This window comes from Theobroma cacao, chromosome 4 (assembly GCF_053813885.1).
Source record: "Theobroma cacao isolate CCN51 chromosome 4, ASM5381388v1, whole genome shotgun sequence".
Taxonomy (NCBI): Eukaryota; Viridiplantae; Streptophyta; class Magnoliopsida; order Malvales; family Malvaceae; genus Theobroma; species Theobroma cacao.
In genome coordinates this window covers 24,609,663-24,624,517 of record NC_142642.1, presented here as the reverse complement: position 1 = coordinate 24,624,517, position 14,855 = coordinate 24,609,663, and the positions used below count along the sequence as shown (strand labels likewise).

Sequence of the window (14,855 nt, the reverse complement as noted above, 5' to 3'; positions counted from 1 at the left end):
AGTATTCTACACAACTATGAAATTCATATGCAACTGAAGTTTACTATGAACAATCAGACTAGACCCTAACAGGATAAGATCAGCTGGATGAAGGTTGAGGTTTTTGCTTGTTTCCATTTTTAGTGTTCCAAGCTTTACTTAAACCAAAGTCGGATAATACTAAACACACTTTAACTTGTGAAATTAACTTGAACTTAATTACAATATACCTTATCCAATTACTCTTTGTTAAAGTCAGATTTTTCGTTTCTATTCATTTATTTCTATCTTATATGTGATAATAAATGTTCATATGATTTTATAGACAAGTATAACTAAAAGGTAAATTACATTTAATCAAGAATAAAATCAATTCAGATAATCCAAATAAAGACATGTGGCATAAATTTACTGGCCAATGGATTGGTTACTATAAGAACGCCTATAAGGGATAAACACCTCCCCAACACCGAAAATGCCCCGCTTCCACTGATTAGAGCAAATACTAATCATACCAAGAGCTGTACAGGAAAAGCGAACCAAACGCCCATAAGACCACGAGCTTATACACGTGTCAATCACAGATCTGGAAACTCCTAAAAGCAATAACTCTAACCACGTGCCTTTATCATCAACCCCCTTTCCCCCACACGAATAAAATGATAACAATAAAAATCCAAAAGCGCTGTCGTTTGGTCGCCTCTTTTCATAAAAGGAAAGGAAAATTTCCAAAACCCACCGAGCCACGATCATAGCCATCTCAGGTTCTCTCTCTCTAACTTTTTTAATTCTATTTTAAAAAAAAAAAAATTTTTTTGATCAAAGTTTGAGCTGATTTTGAATTTTAATGTCCTGTTTTTCAGTTATATTGTACATAGAATTATTTTTCGAAAAAAAAAGAGAAATAAAAAGATGAGTGAAGTTTTCGAGGGATATGAACGGCAGTACTGCGAGCTATCGGCGAATCTTTCCAAGAAGTGTACGGCAGCTGGTGCTCTCGATGGAGGTTATAATTCAAATCCTTATTAAAAAAAAACTCTCTTTTTTTATTTTTTTGGTTAATTTCTCTTATCTTTTTGCTCCTAATTAGGGATAAGTGATGGATTAATCGGTGCTTTCTTTCTAACTTAGCGTGATTAAGGATGCGGAGGGTATTTTCTGCTAATTTTGTTGGATTTATGCTGATTATAAATTAGACTTAGAATTTTTTTTTCAAAAATGTTAGGTTGCTTAATTGGGGGAATGAAGAGAAGAAAAGAAGATCCGACCTTCTTTTTCCCTCCTTTAGTTTTTAAAATTTTAATTTTAATCTAATTTGCTTAATAATCATGGTTTCACCTCCGTGCAAATTTTCAGCTTGATATTCTGTTTTTTTGCAGGTTTGTGGTTTGTGGATTTCTCTTTGGAGGCATTAGTGTAGATTAGGGGAGAAAATTACACTTCTGCCACTTAGTTTTGGAACTTTGAGTTATTTAGATCAACGGGAAGGATTTGAAATTATCTGAATATTAAGCAATAAACTAGAACCTGTTAAAGTCATTTCAAAGTATAAAGTAGAATGTATGTTGTAATTGGAATTAGTTTGCAGCTATTTAACTTCATACTAATATATTAAACTACTGTGAATCCAAGTGTGGGAATTAATTTGGATAGTTCTATCATATTTTAATGTGCTATGACAAGCTTTAAGAGGGCTTCGATTTTGTTTTTTACTTAGAATCTTTGAATGAATGTATTGTTAATTGCATGTATCATGTGAATCTCTGAATTAGCAAAGGGAAGTGATTAGAAAAGAGTTTGACAGGTGGACGATTAAGATCTAAAATGAAAAAGGAAAAGCTAGAATTAATATCAGCTGTCACTTGATAAGTTTTGGCCTTGTAAGGAACGGCATCGAGATGATATGGCTTAGAGTACCCCATTTAAGGGAAAAAAGATTAAATGTGTGTCTACTTGGGAATAAAGATTCCAATTAACTCCTTTTTTTAAAAAAAAACTTGTGTGTGGTTACCTTGCATCTACTTTGTAAAATAGTGAGTCGGACAAGGAAAGTGACAGTAAAAAGTTTAGTAGACAGGAGATTAAGATATATAAATCAGAATAATATGTGTTTCCTTTTGTTGAATAATTTGGTCGGTTCATTTTTAATTCATCAGCTGTTTGATAAGAAATGTTATCAATTTGTTCGAGCATCAGCCTATCTAGTGAGCCAATTGTTCTTGTTCAAATTCTTAATTTTTTTTCTAATTTTCAGAGCAGAAGAAACAAAAACTTTCTGATATAAGAGCTGGATTGGAAGGTGCAGAAGCTCTGGTACCTAGTTCATTGCATGTTTCGGATGCTCCTTTTTAGTCTTTCCTTTTTTGGGTACTAAACTTGATGCTGCTCTTTTCTTTTCTCAGATTCGGAAAATGGACCTTGAGGCAAGAAGTTTGCAGCCTAATGTTAAGGCTGTGCTTCTTGCTAAGTTAAGGGAATATAAATCAGATCTTAACAATCTGAAAAGTGAAGTTAAAAGAATTGCATCTGGTAATTTAAATTCAGCTGCTCGAGATGAGTTGTTAGAGTCTGGAATGGCTGATGCCCTAACGGTATGTTTTGGTTCTTCTACTTCCTTTTAACTTGTGGCAGTTCTATCACTGGTCTGCTTTCCTTCCATTTAACTTTTGATTACTTGTAATTGATGAATATGTAATAGGCATCAGCTGATCAAAGATCAAGATTAATGATGACTACAGAGCGGTTGAATCAAAGCAGTGATAGAATTAAGGACAGCAGAAGAACCATGCTGGAAACAGAAGAGCTTGGTGTTTCAATTCTTCAGGATTTGCACTCACAGCGACAGTCCCTCTTACATGCCAATAACACGGTATCTCTTTTTTTCACTGAGGTTCTCTACTCTGTTTATGGCTCATTACCTCCAATTCTCTACCACAACCAGTAGGCTCTTTTTGGCTTTATTTTTATCATATTTCGGTTGTAATTTCAATCAAGCTCTAGTTAACAACTCCTTAATGTTGCATGAGCACGCATTTTTGAAAGTTTATATGATGGTTAGACTTTAAATTTTCTCACATTAAGCTGTAACGGGTGATTGTAAACCATTTGGGCTATCTATTTAAGTCGGGGTTTCCTTTCGATTGCAGCTCCATGGAGTGGATGACAACGTTGGCAAGAGTAAGAGAATTTTGACAAATATGTCAAGGAGGATGAGCAGGAACAAGTGGATCATTGGCATCATAATTGCCGTCCTTATCCTTGCTGTCGCCCTTATTCTGTACTTCAAACTTGCTAAATAGTCAACATTTGTATATTCCCCGCTTGGTTTGGTCTTGGTTTCTGGGTGTTTTTGAGAAACATAATTTTGTTTTGTCCTAGCGAGCTTGCCCATGTTGAGTGCCAATATAAATGTATGCTTCATTGATCCAAAGACTTTGTATTTATTAATCATTTCAATCCTATGGGGTGACTTTTAAGGAAATAGTTTGGTTATCTTTATGTTCTCTGTCCATTCCATTGTTCTAAGCATCTTGCACTTTACCTTTGAAAATTTTACTTGGGAAGATAGTTTCCTATTTTGCAGCTCAGTCAAAGTCAATCAAAATCCTATATATATATATATATATATATATATACACGCCCCTTTTCTGTTCATTGTTGCCAAGAAACTTAAGGTAGATGAAATGGCCAATTCTCCAAGCCTTCCCTTCCTTCTCTCCACGCTACCTACGTCCCTTTCTTCGCTTATGTGCCCGACAATCTGCCCTCACCATTGGGAAAAAACTGCATGCCTTGGTCCTCACTACTGGCGTTTACAGAATCCGAAACTCCTTCCTCCTCAACGCCCTCCTCCACTTGTATGCATCATGTGGAGATACGCCCGCCGCCCATAAACTGTTCGATGAAATTCCCCCCTCAAGCAAGGATACTGCAGACTGGACTGCCTTGATGTCCTCCTTTTCCCGCGATAACATGCCTCTTGATGCTCTGCATTTGTTTGCTCAAATGCGTGGAAACAGCATGGAAATTGATGACGTGGTGATGGTATGCCTGTTTAGTGCGTGTGCATGGTTGCGGGATGTTGGGGTGGGGAGTCAGGTGCACGGGTGTGTGGTGAAGACAGGTTTCCAAGGGAGGGTAAAAGTGTGTAATGCAGTGATGGATATGTATGGGAAGTGTGGGATGGTGGGTGAAATGAGAAAGGTTTTTGGTGATATGAAGGAGAAGAGTGTAGTGTCATGGACTGTGCTTTTGGATGGGGTGTTGAAGTGGGAGGGTGTAAGGAGTGGCAGGGTGGTGTTTGATGAGATGCCAGAACGGAATGAAGTTGCATGGACCATAATGATTGTGGGTTATATGGGGAGTGGATTGTGCAGGGAGGGCTTTTCACTTTTATCTGAAATGATGTTTCATTGGGGCTTTAAATTGAATCATGTAACACTTTGTTCTTTATTGTCAGCTTGTGCACAGTCTGGAGATGTGCTGATGGGTGGGTGGGTTCATGTTTATGGTTTGAAGATGATGGGGATGGAGATGGATATCATGGTGGGAACTGCCTTGGTGGATATGTATTCCAAATGTGGGAGGGTAGATACTGCGGTTAAGGTTTTTGAGTGCATGCCACGAAGGAATTTGGTGGCATGGAATGCTATGCTTAGTGGGTTAGCTATGCATGGACGGGGCAGAGTTGTGGTGGAAATGTTCCCAAGGATGATTGAAGAAGTCAAGCCAGATGACTTAACCTTTATTGCTGTTCTGAGTGCTTGCAGTCACTCCGGTCTGGTAGATCAGGGTTCCTGTTACTTTGATAGTCTTGAATCAGTGTATGGTATAACGCCCAAGATTGATCACTATGCTTGTATGGTGGATCTCCTTGGAAGGGCTGGTCGTTTGGAGGAAGCTGAAACTTTGATAAAGCAAATGCCAATTGCTCCAAATGAGGTTGTTTTGGGATCTCTTTTGGGTTCCTGCAGTGCACATGGGAAGCTACAGTTAGGTGAACATGCTCTGCAGCGGCTGATTGAGATGGATCCCCACAACACAGAGTACCATATTCTGCTTTCTAATATGTATGCTTTGGCAGGTAAGCGAGACCAAGCTAATGCCCTTCGGACGGTTCTTAAAACTAAAGGAATTAGGAAGGTTCCTGGAATGAGCTCCATTCATGTAGATGGCCAAGTTCACCAGTTTAGTGCAGGGGATAAGTCACACTCAAAAACCCAGGACATCTATCTCATGTTAGATAATATGATCCAAAGGTTGCGATCGGCTGGCTACGTTCCCAATACTGCTTCGCAAGTTTTCTCTGGCTCTGATGGTGCTGAGGATAACGCAAGGGATTCGGAGGAGAAGGAGCAGGCATTGTTTTTGCACAGCGAGAAGCTGGCAGTCTGTTTTGGACTGCTGAGCACAAAACCTGGTACGCCTTTGTATATTTTTAAGAACTTACGTATATGCCAAGACTGTCATGCTGCGCTTAAGATTGTTTCGAAGATATACAACCGGAAAGTTGTAGTCAGAGATCGCAACAGGTTTCATTACTTTAAGCAAGGATCGTGTTCTTGTTGTGATTTCTGGTGACCCTCACTGCATCAAATACTTTTTATTTGCCTGCCCATCACTTTTCAACTCCTCGTTGCAAGAGAGTTGTGTTGATGCCCAAATCTTGTCCAGAGTTATCGCACTGACATGAAAGGGGAGAGACTTTAAAACAATTGCAGATGCTTTTTGTTTTCCTATATTCAGGCATTCTCCATCCTTATAACTATTGAAGGACAAGATCTCCTCTATCCACGCATTTAATGTGCCTCAAAATGGGAAATGAATTTTATATGTTGATGTCTACATCTCTGTATAGGATCTTGCTTTGTGAATTGAAGTCAAAAATCATTATAGAATCACTGCCAATCAACGCAAAAGACAAAAAAACCACAGCTTTGCATGCATGAAGCAACATATGGAACGAGTTTTAACTAACATTGGATGGATGTCTCTCATGCACTAATGGGACTGCATTCGAGCTATACATTTTTTTGTCATTTATCTGTGCAACACTAGCAAGTGGGGATGTAGCTCAAATGGTAGAGCGCTCGCTTTGCATGCGAGAGGCACGGGGTTCGATCCCCCGCATCTCCATTATCCTTTGGTTTTTTTTTTTCCAACATTTTAATCATAAAAAATGCTGAAACAGAGAAATTTCACTGCTGCAAGTTTCATTGTTCTCAACTTTGCAATTTCAATATCCATACAATCAAAAGAACTTAGGCAAGCTTTCAGAGGTTCCAAGATTATTAGATCAGTAATCCTAAATAAACAATGGTGCTAATTTTAATCCTAAATAAACAGTGGTGCTAATTTTCTCAGAGCACTTTGTCTAAGGCTAGCTTCTTATTTTTCTGTCCGGCACTACACACAGGGTTGTTATCTTAAAATGGTAACAGTGTTTAGCTATACACGTCTATCAGATCTCTCCCTCTTGAATTTGCTGTAATCTGCAAGCAAGCTACCATCAACCTTCTGCTTCATGCTCTCAACCATCTTTGTCATTATCTTTCAATAGTAGGAAATAGTTAGTTAGATCGTACACAAAATATTATATTGAGGAATTGTAGTATCAAGGAAGCAATTGGTAGGTGAGGGTTTTTGATGTTCTTACCCCTTTTCCAAGAATGTTGCGAACATTTTCAGGAATTAAAGCGAGTGCAGGAGGAAGAACAAAGCTTATGTTCATCTCTAAATGACCCCTAAGCCGGCTTTTGTTTCCTCTTCTATCAGGGTATAATGTTCCTTTCACAATCAGTGTGAAATGGGATTGATCAACACCATTATTTAGCCCTTGGAGTTCCCATCTTGTCTGCAAGAAGAGAGCTTTGGATTGTTTTAGAGGAACGATCAACATAAACAGTTTACTTTGCAAATCTGGTTAATTCACATGTTTTTCTTCTGCTGCTTACAATGTCAAGCTCAAGAACTTTTGTGATATAATGAGGAACTTCCGGTGGGTAATCTCTACCTCTTGATTTGCATCTCAACCTCAAGTCTACTACAGGCCAGACAGTTAGAACCAATAACTGCAGGGGCAACATCTTGATTCTCCATTCATCCTGCATAAGTTCAACGGTAAAAAATGCATGTGAGGGACATATTCTAGCCCAGTACGGGGAAAATATTTTTGGGACAGAACCTGTGAGGACGTCCATTTCTTATTGTAATCATGAACTCCAAACACTGATTTCGATTAAGTTTAAGCAAATTGCCAGTTGTCTAGAGATAGAAAGATATTTCAGATTTAAGCTATAGGATAGCCAAGCTTGAACTGGGAAATAGTGTGTTCCAAACCATGCTATCTAAAAGAATTCAGCAGCTTGAAAATCTATAGCATAGCCACTTTTGCAATCAAGGCTAACCCTACCCAGCATATATAGTCAATTTTTCTTAGAAATTATGCACTGCTTTACATTCTATTCTTGTAGCTCTCATACTTAAGTAACAACAGGTCAGTTAGTGTAGATCTGCCAATTACTTACAAGCCTATGCCTAGTTTCAACAACTTATTCAGCTCCGAGGAACATAAGAATTTTACTACTTGTGTACCATTAAGAAGCAAAATGCTATCAAACATCTTTACGAGAATCGTGATGGGCATGATTCTAGCTTACGAGTCATTAAGCCTGAATTTATTAACTGTCAATGATTACTAAATAATTATCAAGTGACTCGTGTTAGGCATGTATTTTCTTCATTATTTTTCATGAGTTCTATAATCTTCTACCTACACCTCCCTCTAATTAGAAAATAGTATTAGTTCTTCATCCTTTGACAAAACATGACTGTTTATGCCCCCATGGCCACCAGAGTCAAGAACAGAACAGGAAAATAGAAGAAACGCTCATTCCCCAATGCAACAAACCAGTAAACTCTATGCACAAATACAATGTACATTTTAAGAAGGGAACTCCCATCTTTTCTGTTTCAGAGAGCAATAATATTAGCTACCTTTTCATCAAAATATTGAACAAATCTCTAGAATAGTGGTTTTCATGTGAAAACAATTAACTTTAGGGGCATTTAACCTTTTCCTCCTTAGCCTAGAGAATTGTGTTACTCAAAAGGTCATACACTCGGTTTCCTTTTCAATAAAAGAACCCTTTTTTGGACTTAATTTTTCTTTTAAAATTTGTTTTTTGGCTATTAGGATATGTTGCCTGGAAAACACCTTACACCCAGAAAGAAAATTAATTATGAACTAGTAGTGATTCAATTTTTTTAGCAACCATTCGATATAGCATGAGCTGTTCTTTTAGTAGAATGTAATTTAAGAATTGCTGAGTACAACCATGAAGTCGACTCAACTCAACTCAACTCAACACCAATAACTAAAGAGGTAATGGAAGAGGAAAATAAATAGCAAGAAAGCAAAAACCTGATTAAGCTGTTGGCTTCTATGTTTGTCTGGAAACATTGCATTGAAAATTCTGGGCTTATCCTCCAAATACTGATCAAACAAAGCCTGTTCAACCCCACACTCACCAATAAAAATTAACACCCATCTCACAAAAAAAGAGAACAATTGAGAAAGAAATGAGTTAGTGGGTACCCCAGGAGCCTCATAAAGAGGAATATTAGTGGAAATTCTTGCAGAGTAAGTAGCAGGCTTTACTGTTAACTCATTCCTGACCAAATATTTCTGTGACTTTGACTTGAAATTTGCATGGCATTGCAGTTCTGGTTTCTTCAGCTTGACTTGCCATTTTCCTTTGCTAAAATTTTCAACTCTACATACAAAATAATTCTGTTGGCATGGAGCAAGAAAACCTGCCAAAACTTCAGTCATGTTTAATTTCCTTAGTATTCCCTTCTCTAAACTCTAATTCAAAATTTAAAGACAAGAAGATTCTCCTTATATTTTGGTGGTGATGGAAGACAGGAAGAGGGAAGTGCCAAACTGCTACCAACAGGCAAAAGTTCACTGCTTGACTTGGGAGAGTGAAAGATAACCATATCTGATTTTTGGGTCACAACAATGTGATGAGGCATTTTGCTAGAGATTACATGTGGTGACACAACTCTAAAAAAGTGGGCCAACCAAGCCAAGTAATAGGGGTAATAATAATATGCCCTTTTCATGGGGAGAAAAATGGGGAAAAAATGTAATGATGTGAAGCAAAGCCACAAGGTTAGCCAAGTCATGACTTGGTTGGATCCTCCTGGGGTTTTGGTCTTGTGCCCCCTAAGTCTGACAAGAGCTTTTTGGACTCAACACAGGCTTAGTTTCAAAAAGGTTACTTTTATTTGTACAAAATTAGAAAAGAAAAAGTGAGCCTCCATACAAGAGATTACACTTCCCTCTCTGTTTTTTTTTTTCTCAATTTCCCTCTCATTTTTACATCTTATATTTTCACTTTTAACCACAAAATTACTTATTGATTAATGAAGTTGTAAACAAATCTACCATCTAACTATGACATTATAGACAAAATATTTATTCATATACATGACTCATCCATTTTGCATCATCTCTTGTTGCCCTATCTATCAAAGCTTCTTGCACAGCCAATATGCTACTATCAAATCTTTATTTGTTTTAAATTGCTCTATAATAAAGTTGGAACAAATTAAATCTATGTTATGGTACAACAACAATCTCCATTGACTTGACTTTTCTATTGATGTAACTTATCAAATTTACTCATGTAAGAATCGACTTCAAAAGGATTGATAATTTTGGCATCTCTGTTCTTAATAAGCTGGGAAGAATTAATGGAAATATCTTGCTCTGATCTTGGTAGCCTTTGATGATATTCTAAGAAGAAAATATTCAGACCACAACCATGACACATTCCAAAAACAACAGGAACCTGTAAATAGGTTGCAGAAAGAAAATGGGAAAGAGGGGGTGGGTTAGAGTTGGATCAGCTAGGGTGAATAGTCTAATCTGCCCGGCTATGATGGCAGGAAGGAGGGTTAGACAGGGCATGTTGTCTCTTTTTGATGCCAATTCAGATACATGACCACCACCACTCATTCTTTACCAAAAATGGCATGACACAAGGATATGATAATTTCCAGTGAATGGCAACTAAACCACTCCCCTAGGCCACAGCCGAAGTCAACCATTGCAAGAATACTACAAGTTTTGACACTAAGTTGCTCATTTTAATCACTCTCTGGTGGACTTATAATAATCGAAACAAACTTTATAATGAATACATGATTAAGATCTTAGTAAAACTGCCCAATTCATATGAGCCACCCTTTCTCTAAAATCTTCAAGGCTAAAGAAACTTGGTGGCACTAGAAATGGATTTCATACTTGAACACTAAGCTTGAAATAGCCGCAACGGAGATTTTATTCTATGTATAAAAAGGTTAAACGCCATTATTTCGCTGATTATTAACTCATGCCAGCTTCGAAAGTGACTTCTAAGCAGAATATGGTATTCTCAGGGCCATTCTTTGAGCAAGCCAAGGTCTGTTTGGATCAGGGTCGATGAATCCGTGCATGAGGAACTGTTCTGCTTCTTCATCCAGCAGTTCCCTTGCCCAAGTTGCGCGTTTTGATTGACAACAGCCAGGCCCATAACATCTGCAGTGTCAATCAATTAAAAAAATTAATTGGTAGCGTAACATAAAGTAGAAAAAGAGGTAAGCAGAAGGTGAATATTAGTGTCCAGCAGAAGGTATTATCAAGAGCAGGCAGGTTAAGTATTGAAGTTGTACAAGCTTAATAATATTTTCACATAATGATAATATCAAAGCAGTGTTGTGCATACTTGTGTAACCAAACTAGATAGGCATTATTCCAACTCTGGGTTAACCTTTCAGATTAACATAATCTATCAGTTCTATCATGCACAAGGTATTGTCAAAACTCAATCATGCCACTTCCCGGCTATAACCAAATTTTCAAGATAAAAATGTTAATGGGTATGAACTTTTGGTGATTTTCCAAATTTAAAAAGGTAAAAGAAATGAGAATAGGAGAAGGGTGAACCTGTACTCATAAAAGCAAGCACTTCTCTCATTTTCAGGTTTTCCCCAGTTATTCCAACCTACATGCCTGATACATTGATCCATGTAAGTGTATGCAAAGACCACCCTTCCAAAGGGTCCCCATGGGCGCCCAAGATATGAATATGAAGACCCTCCATTGCCAGTTATGACACATCTGCATAAATGCCGCAAGTTGTTCAAAGGGAAAATTGCATGTGAAAATGGAGTAGATGTTGTAGAAAGAAAAAGAATAACTGTGGAACCTAGGCAAACTTCATTGGTCACAGCTGATCAGCAAACCTTATTGATGACTGCTCATGATTTACAAGAAGTGCCTCAGGCGATAATAATGAAAATTAAGAAGATTAATACCATTATATTTCACTCAACAGACAACTCACAAGGAATCCACACTTTGATTTTCTTTCCTATATAATCAAAGTACTGGGAATAATAAGCTGGGAAAATGCAGCATAACCTTTTCTTTAAGAACTTGAATTAACCCTAGTTCACTCTACTAAACAAAAACAATTTATGTACTCCTATATAGCCATCTCGCAATTTGTATAGCTTTCTAAGAAGTATAATCCATAGGCTAAAAATGATCATACAATTGCAACACAAGACAACAAAGAGCCAACCGCAATTAATCAGTGGCAGAATCAAAACTTTAGGTGAGAGATGTAAAACCTTTAACAACTATTTGACAAATAAAGAGAAAATGTTAAGGATTACTGCAAGTGTCACATTTGGCTAGCAACAACATGCAGGACAGATCATCATGATAATGATTTTCCTCACAAGCTGGAAACTAGGTCGTGGGTTGGTAAAAGTATGTGATTCCAACCAGCAGATAATGACTCTGCTCATGTACCGCTATGGTGCTGTACATGGAACTATTTTATTTTGATTCAAACATATGAACTATGTTGGATAGTTACCTCCATCTTTTAAACTATTTAAAGTTTTGTCTTCTTAACTTGACAAAAGTAGCTGTCAGTGACAAACTTGATCAAGGTAGCCCAACATTTGTTAAGTTTCCAGAAAGAAACTGTAAACATCAAAATCCTCAAACAACTTGAAAATTTAGAAATGCAAGACCTTAATGGGGAATTAACAAAAAAACAGATACTAGTAGAAAAGAAAAGGACACAAGAAAACTAGTCAACCACAGACCTCAAAAACACGTAACCAGTTGATTCCTGAGAAGATTTCCTGCTCTGTGCAGTTATGAAACCAGCTGACTTGCAGTGGATATGGCAATGCTCTAAGAGAGCAGTACTATTTCCAAAAATGAAGTCCACACTTCCTTCAATATAGCAATCTTTTAAGTACTGTTTTCCATAATGCAAGTAGAGAGTATCCTGCAAAAGTTTATATAAGCAGTAAGATTTTAGCTAAAGTACAACTCTATGAACACAATTAAACCTCTAAATTGGTCATGAACTACCTAAAAGACCTTAGCAGGTAGCCAACACTATCCACATACAAAAATATAGTTTCGCCAACTATTCTCTCAATCAATTGAAAATCTCAATTTAACCGGTTGAGCTAGTGAAGATAAATTTTTATGATTTTTAAAATAATGAAGTCTACAGTTTGCACCAAAACACAAGGCCTATAACACACACTGTACTGGTTCATAACACTACTACATTAGGCCAACAAAAATGAGAGAGTTAAGCACCTGCCATCCCAGAAATCTGCAATTATAGAATGCACATCGATCTGCCGTTACTCTGATTGCCACAGCTTGGCCCGAACCCTGTAAGAAAGAAAGACTAATGATTCAGAAATAATCACCACACCAATTTCGAAGCATTTGGAAGCAACTCAGAATCTGCACTTCTAACAATGATCACAACCTCAATTGGAAACTGCAGAACAAATCAAGGCTAAAATCATAATTTTGAGTTAATCAAAAGGTAAACTTCCAATCATAAGAGCAAAACAGTATTCAATACGCGCATAGCTGAATCCCACATATGTTGAGAAAACAAGTCAAAAAGTGAACTTCTTGATGATGATACACAGTCACAAAACCCAAGAATAAAACTTCAATCACGATTTGGAGCACAAGAAAATATCAAAAAATAAGCTGAATAAGAAAACAGAGAATTTCTTTAAAAATGGGGAAAAAAATGCTGTACCTCAGGAGCGGAGTTTTCAAAAGTGATATTCTCAGCAATAAAATCCTCTCCTTCCACAATCACACTCCCACAGCCAAACGTCCCCGTCCCAATCACCCTCGAAGCCTTCAAAAAACCACAGCGCCATCATCACACGTGGCAAAAACCCAGACAAAGTAGCAGAAAAAGGGCCATACATTACCTGGTGATGTTCAATTTTAGTAGCGGTATTGTTCCAGGTAAGAACAGTGAGCTCAGGTCCGAGACCAGCCAAGGTGATGAGGTTCTTGGTCTTGGGAACATAAACGGGCTGCTTGTAAATACCAGGTGACAGTCGAATGATAGTTCGACGGGTGTTGCAGAGTGGAACCGCGTCTATGGCTTCCTGTGCTGTTCGGTAGTCTCCACTGCCGTCTTGGGACACTGTTATCACCCTTGCCGCCATTGATCAAATAAAAAACAACCCTTTTCTTCCCTCTCCTTGTCTGTCTGTCTCAAATATTGTCCTTCTTTGTGTGTTTGAGTTAAATGGGTGACGGAATCGAGTCAAGAGGCAAGAAATGGACAAACGAGGAAAGGTTAAAGACGATTGAACTACTTTGTTTAGTCTTTACTATAAAATCTAGGATGTCAGTACCATTATGTTTATCTTATTTTCTTGAATAAAGGTGAAAGAGAGAATCTTGGCTTCATCTTTCTTGACCATTTGTAAAGGAATATTAACAGCTGTGCTGATGAAAAAGCATTGAGATTGCGCCTTTGATTTCGGTGAATCATTTATCCGGCTATGCAAACAGCAAACTCCAATAATTTTTTTTGCAGATTCTGTAATTCCCTCATAGCAACCCCAAGCTTATTATTGTATATATCTTATTGTTTTGTTTGCATATCAGATTATACTGAAACAATCATGATAATTAAGAATATGATTAGTTATTAACACTTCATAATTATATTGGACAACAAAGAGTTAGTCAAAATTTGATAAAGGTGAATGTAATTAATAAATATTTTAACCAAAATAAGTACCTAGTTGTAGATTCAATTTTCTTAATAAAAGCTATCTATTGCACATAAATATATCATCTTTGAACTCTTAAAACAAATAAATATAATGTTTTTATTATTATTTATGCTATTTTAATATTAATTTACGAAATTTATATTTGCATGAGCTTTACAAGATGATTTTTTCTTCAAATACTATTAAGTTTATATATTTATGTACAAAATTAATTTATCAATAATAATATCATGTTTCTTCATGAGACACAATTGACATGAATCTAATTTTTTTCATGTAATTATGACACTTCTTACCTGATTTATACCATATTTATATAATTTTACTGTTTATAGTGTTTATTTATGTTAAGATTTTTTAAAATTTAAACTTTACATTGTGTTTTTCATTTATGAGGAATGTTGAGTGTTTTTTTTTTATCATTGTAATTAATATTTACATTAATTTTTTATAAATTAAGAATAATTTGATCTTTGGATTGACATCTTACTTATTTACGTTAAACTATTATCAAGTTACGTTAATTGTTACCCTCCATTATGTTTATAATTATCATATCTAATTAAAATTGATTATGATATTTTTCATCCATTTTATCTCAAATGTTCTGTAATGTTATTTTTAGCACTTACATTAATATTTTAAAAACGCTTTTTTTTATTGAACCCTCATATTTTATTCATTTTCATTAAATTATATTTTTTGTGTGTGACAATTCTTGATAGCTATTT

General features: G+C 36.5%; 4 protein-coding genes and 1 non-coding gene across 6 annotated transcripts; 3 read left to right on the top strand and 2 right to left on the bottom strand.

Annotated features, from left to right (window-relative positions):
- Positions 1-608: 608 nt before the first annotated feature.
- Positions 609-3,460, top strand: VTI13 (vesicle transport V-snare 13). Its single transcript, XM_007032553.3, has 6 exons — positions 609-743; positions 843-985; positions 2,234-2,292; positions 2,382-2,570; positions 2,678-2,848; positions 3,126-3,460. Exons 2-6 carry the CDS (start codon positions 892-894, stop codon positions 3,276-3,278), a joined length of 666 nt encoding a protein of 221 aa, XP_007032615.1. The 5' UTR covers positions 609-743; positions 843-891; the 3' UTR covers positions 3,279-3,460.
- Positions 3,461-3,627: 167 nt separating this feature from the next.
- On the top strand, positions 3,628-5,823 carry LOC18601569 (Pentatricopeptide repeat (PPR) superfamily protein). The gene has a single exon (XM_007032552.3). The coding sequence runs from the start codon at positions 3,658-3,660 to the stop codon at positions 5,557-5,559; it is 1,902 nt and encodes a 633-aa protein (XP_007032614.2). The 5' UTR covers positions 3,628-3,657; the 3' UTR covers positions 5,560-5,823.
- Positions 5,824-6,041: 218 nt separating this feature from the next.
- TRNAA-UGC (transfer RNA alanine (anticodon UGC)) lies at positions 6,042-6,114 on the top strand. Its single transcript has one exon. It is a non-coding gene; the product is annotated as a tRNA-Ala (tRNA).
- A 60-nt stretch (positions 6,115-6,174) lies between these two features.
- Positions 6,175-8,985, bottom strand: LOC18601568 (uncharacterized). 2 transcript variants are annotated; one of them, XM_018118910.1, is made up of 5 exons: positions 8,576-8,985; positions 8,402-8,488; positions 6,933-7,082; positions 6,635-6,832; positions 6,175-6,528 (listed from the first exon to the last, which is right to left on the bottom strand). In XM_018118910.1, exons 1-5 carry the CDS (start codon positions 8,810-8,812, stop codon positions 6,427-6,429), a joined length of 774 nt encoding a protein of 257 aa, XP_017974399.1. In that variant the 5' UTR covers positions 8,813-8,985; the 3' UTR covers positions 6,175-6,426. The 2 variants fall into 2 exon arrangements, with proteins under 2 accessions (XP_017974399.1, XP_088661798.1); XM_088805672.1 differs by having other exon boundaries at positions 8,402-8,473.
- Positions 8,986-10,129: 1,144 nt separating this feature from the next.
- PME31 (pectin methylesterase 31) lies at positions 10,130-13,791 on the bottom strand. Its single transcript, XM_007032549.3, has 6 exons — positions 13,303-13,791; positions 13,122-13,226; positions 12,659-12,736; positions 12,148-12,335; positions 10,973-11,146; positions 10,130-10,564 (listed from the first exon to the last, which is right to left on the bottom strand). Exons 1-6 carry the CDS (start codon positions 13,543-13,545, stop codon positions 10,402-10,404), a joined length of 951 nt encoding a protein of 316 aa, XP_007032611.1. The 5' UTR covers positions 13,546-13,791; the 3' UTR covers positions 10,130-10,401.
- Positions 13,792-14,855: the final 1,064 nt, after the last annotated feature.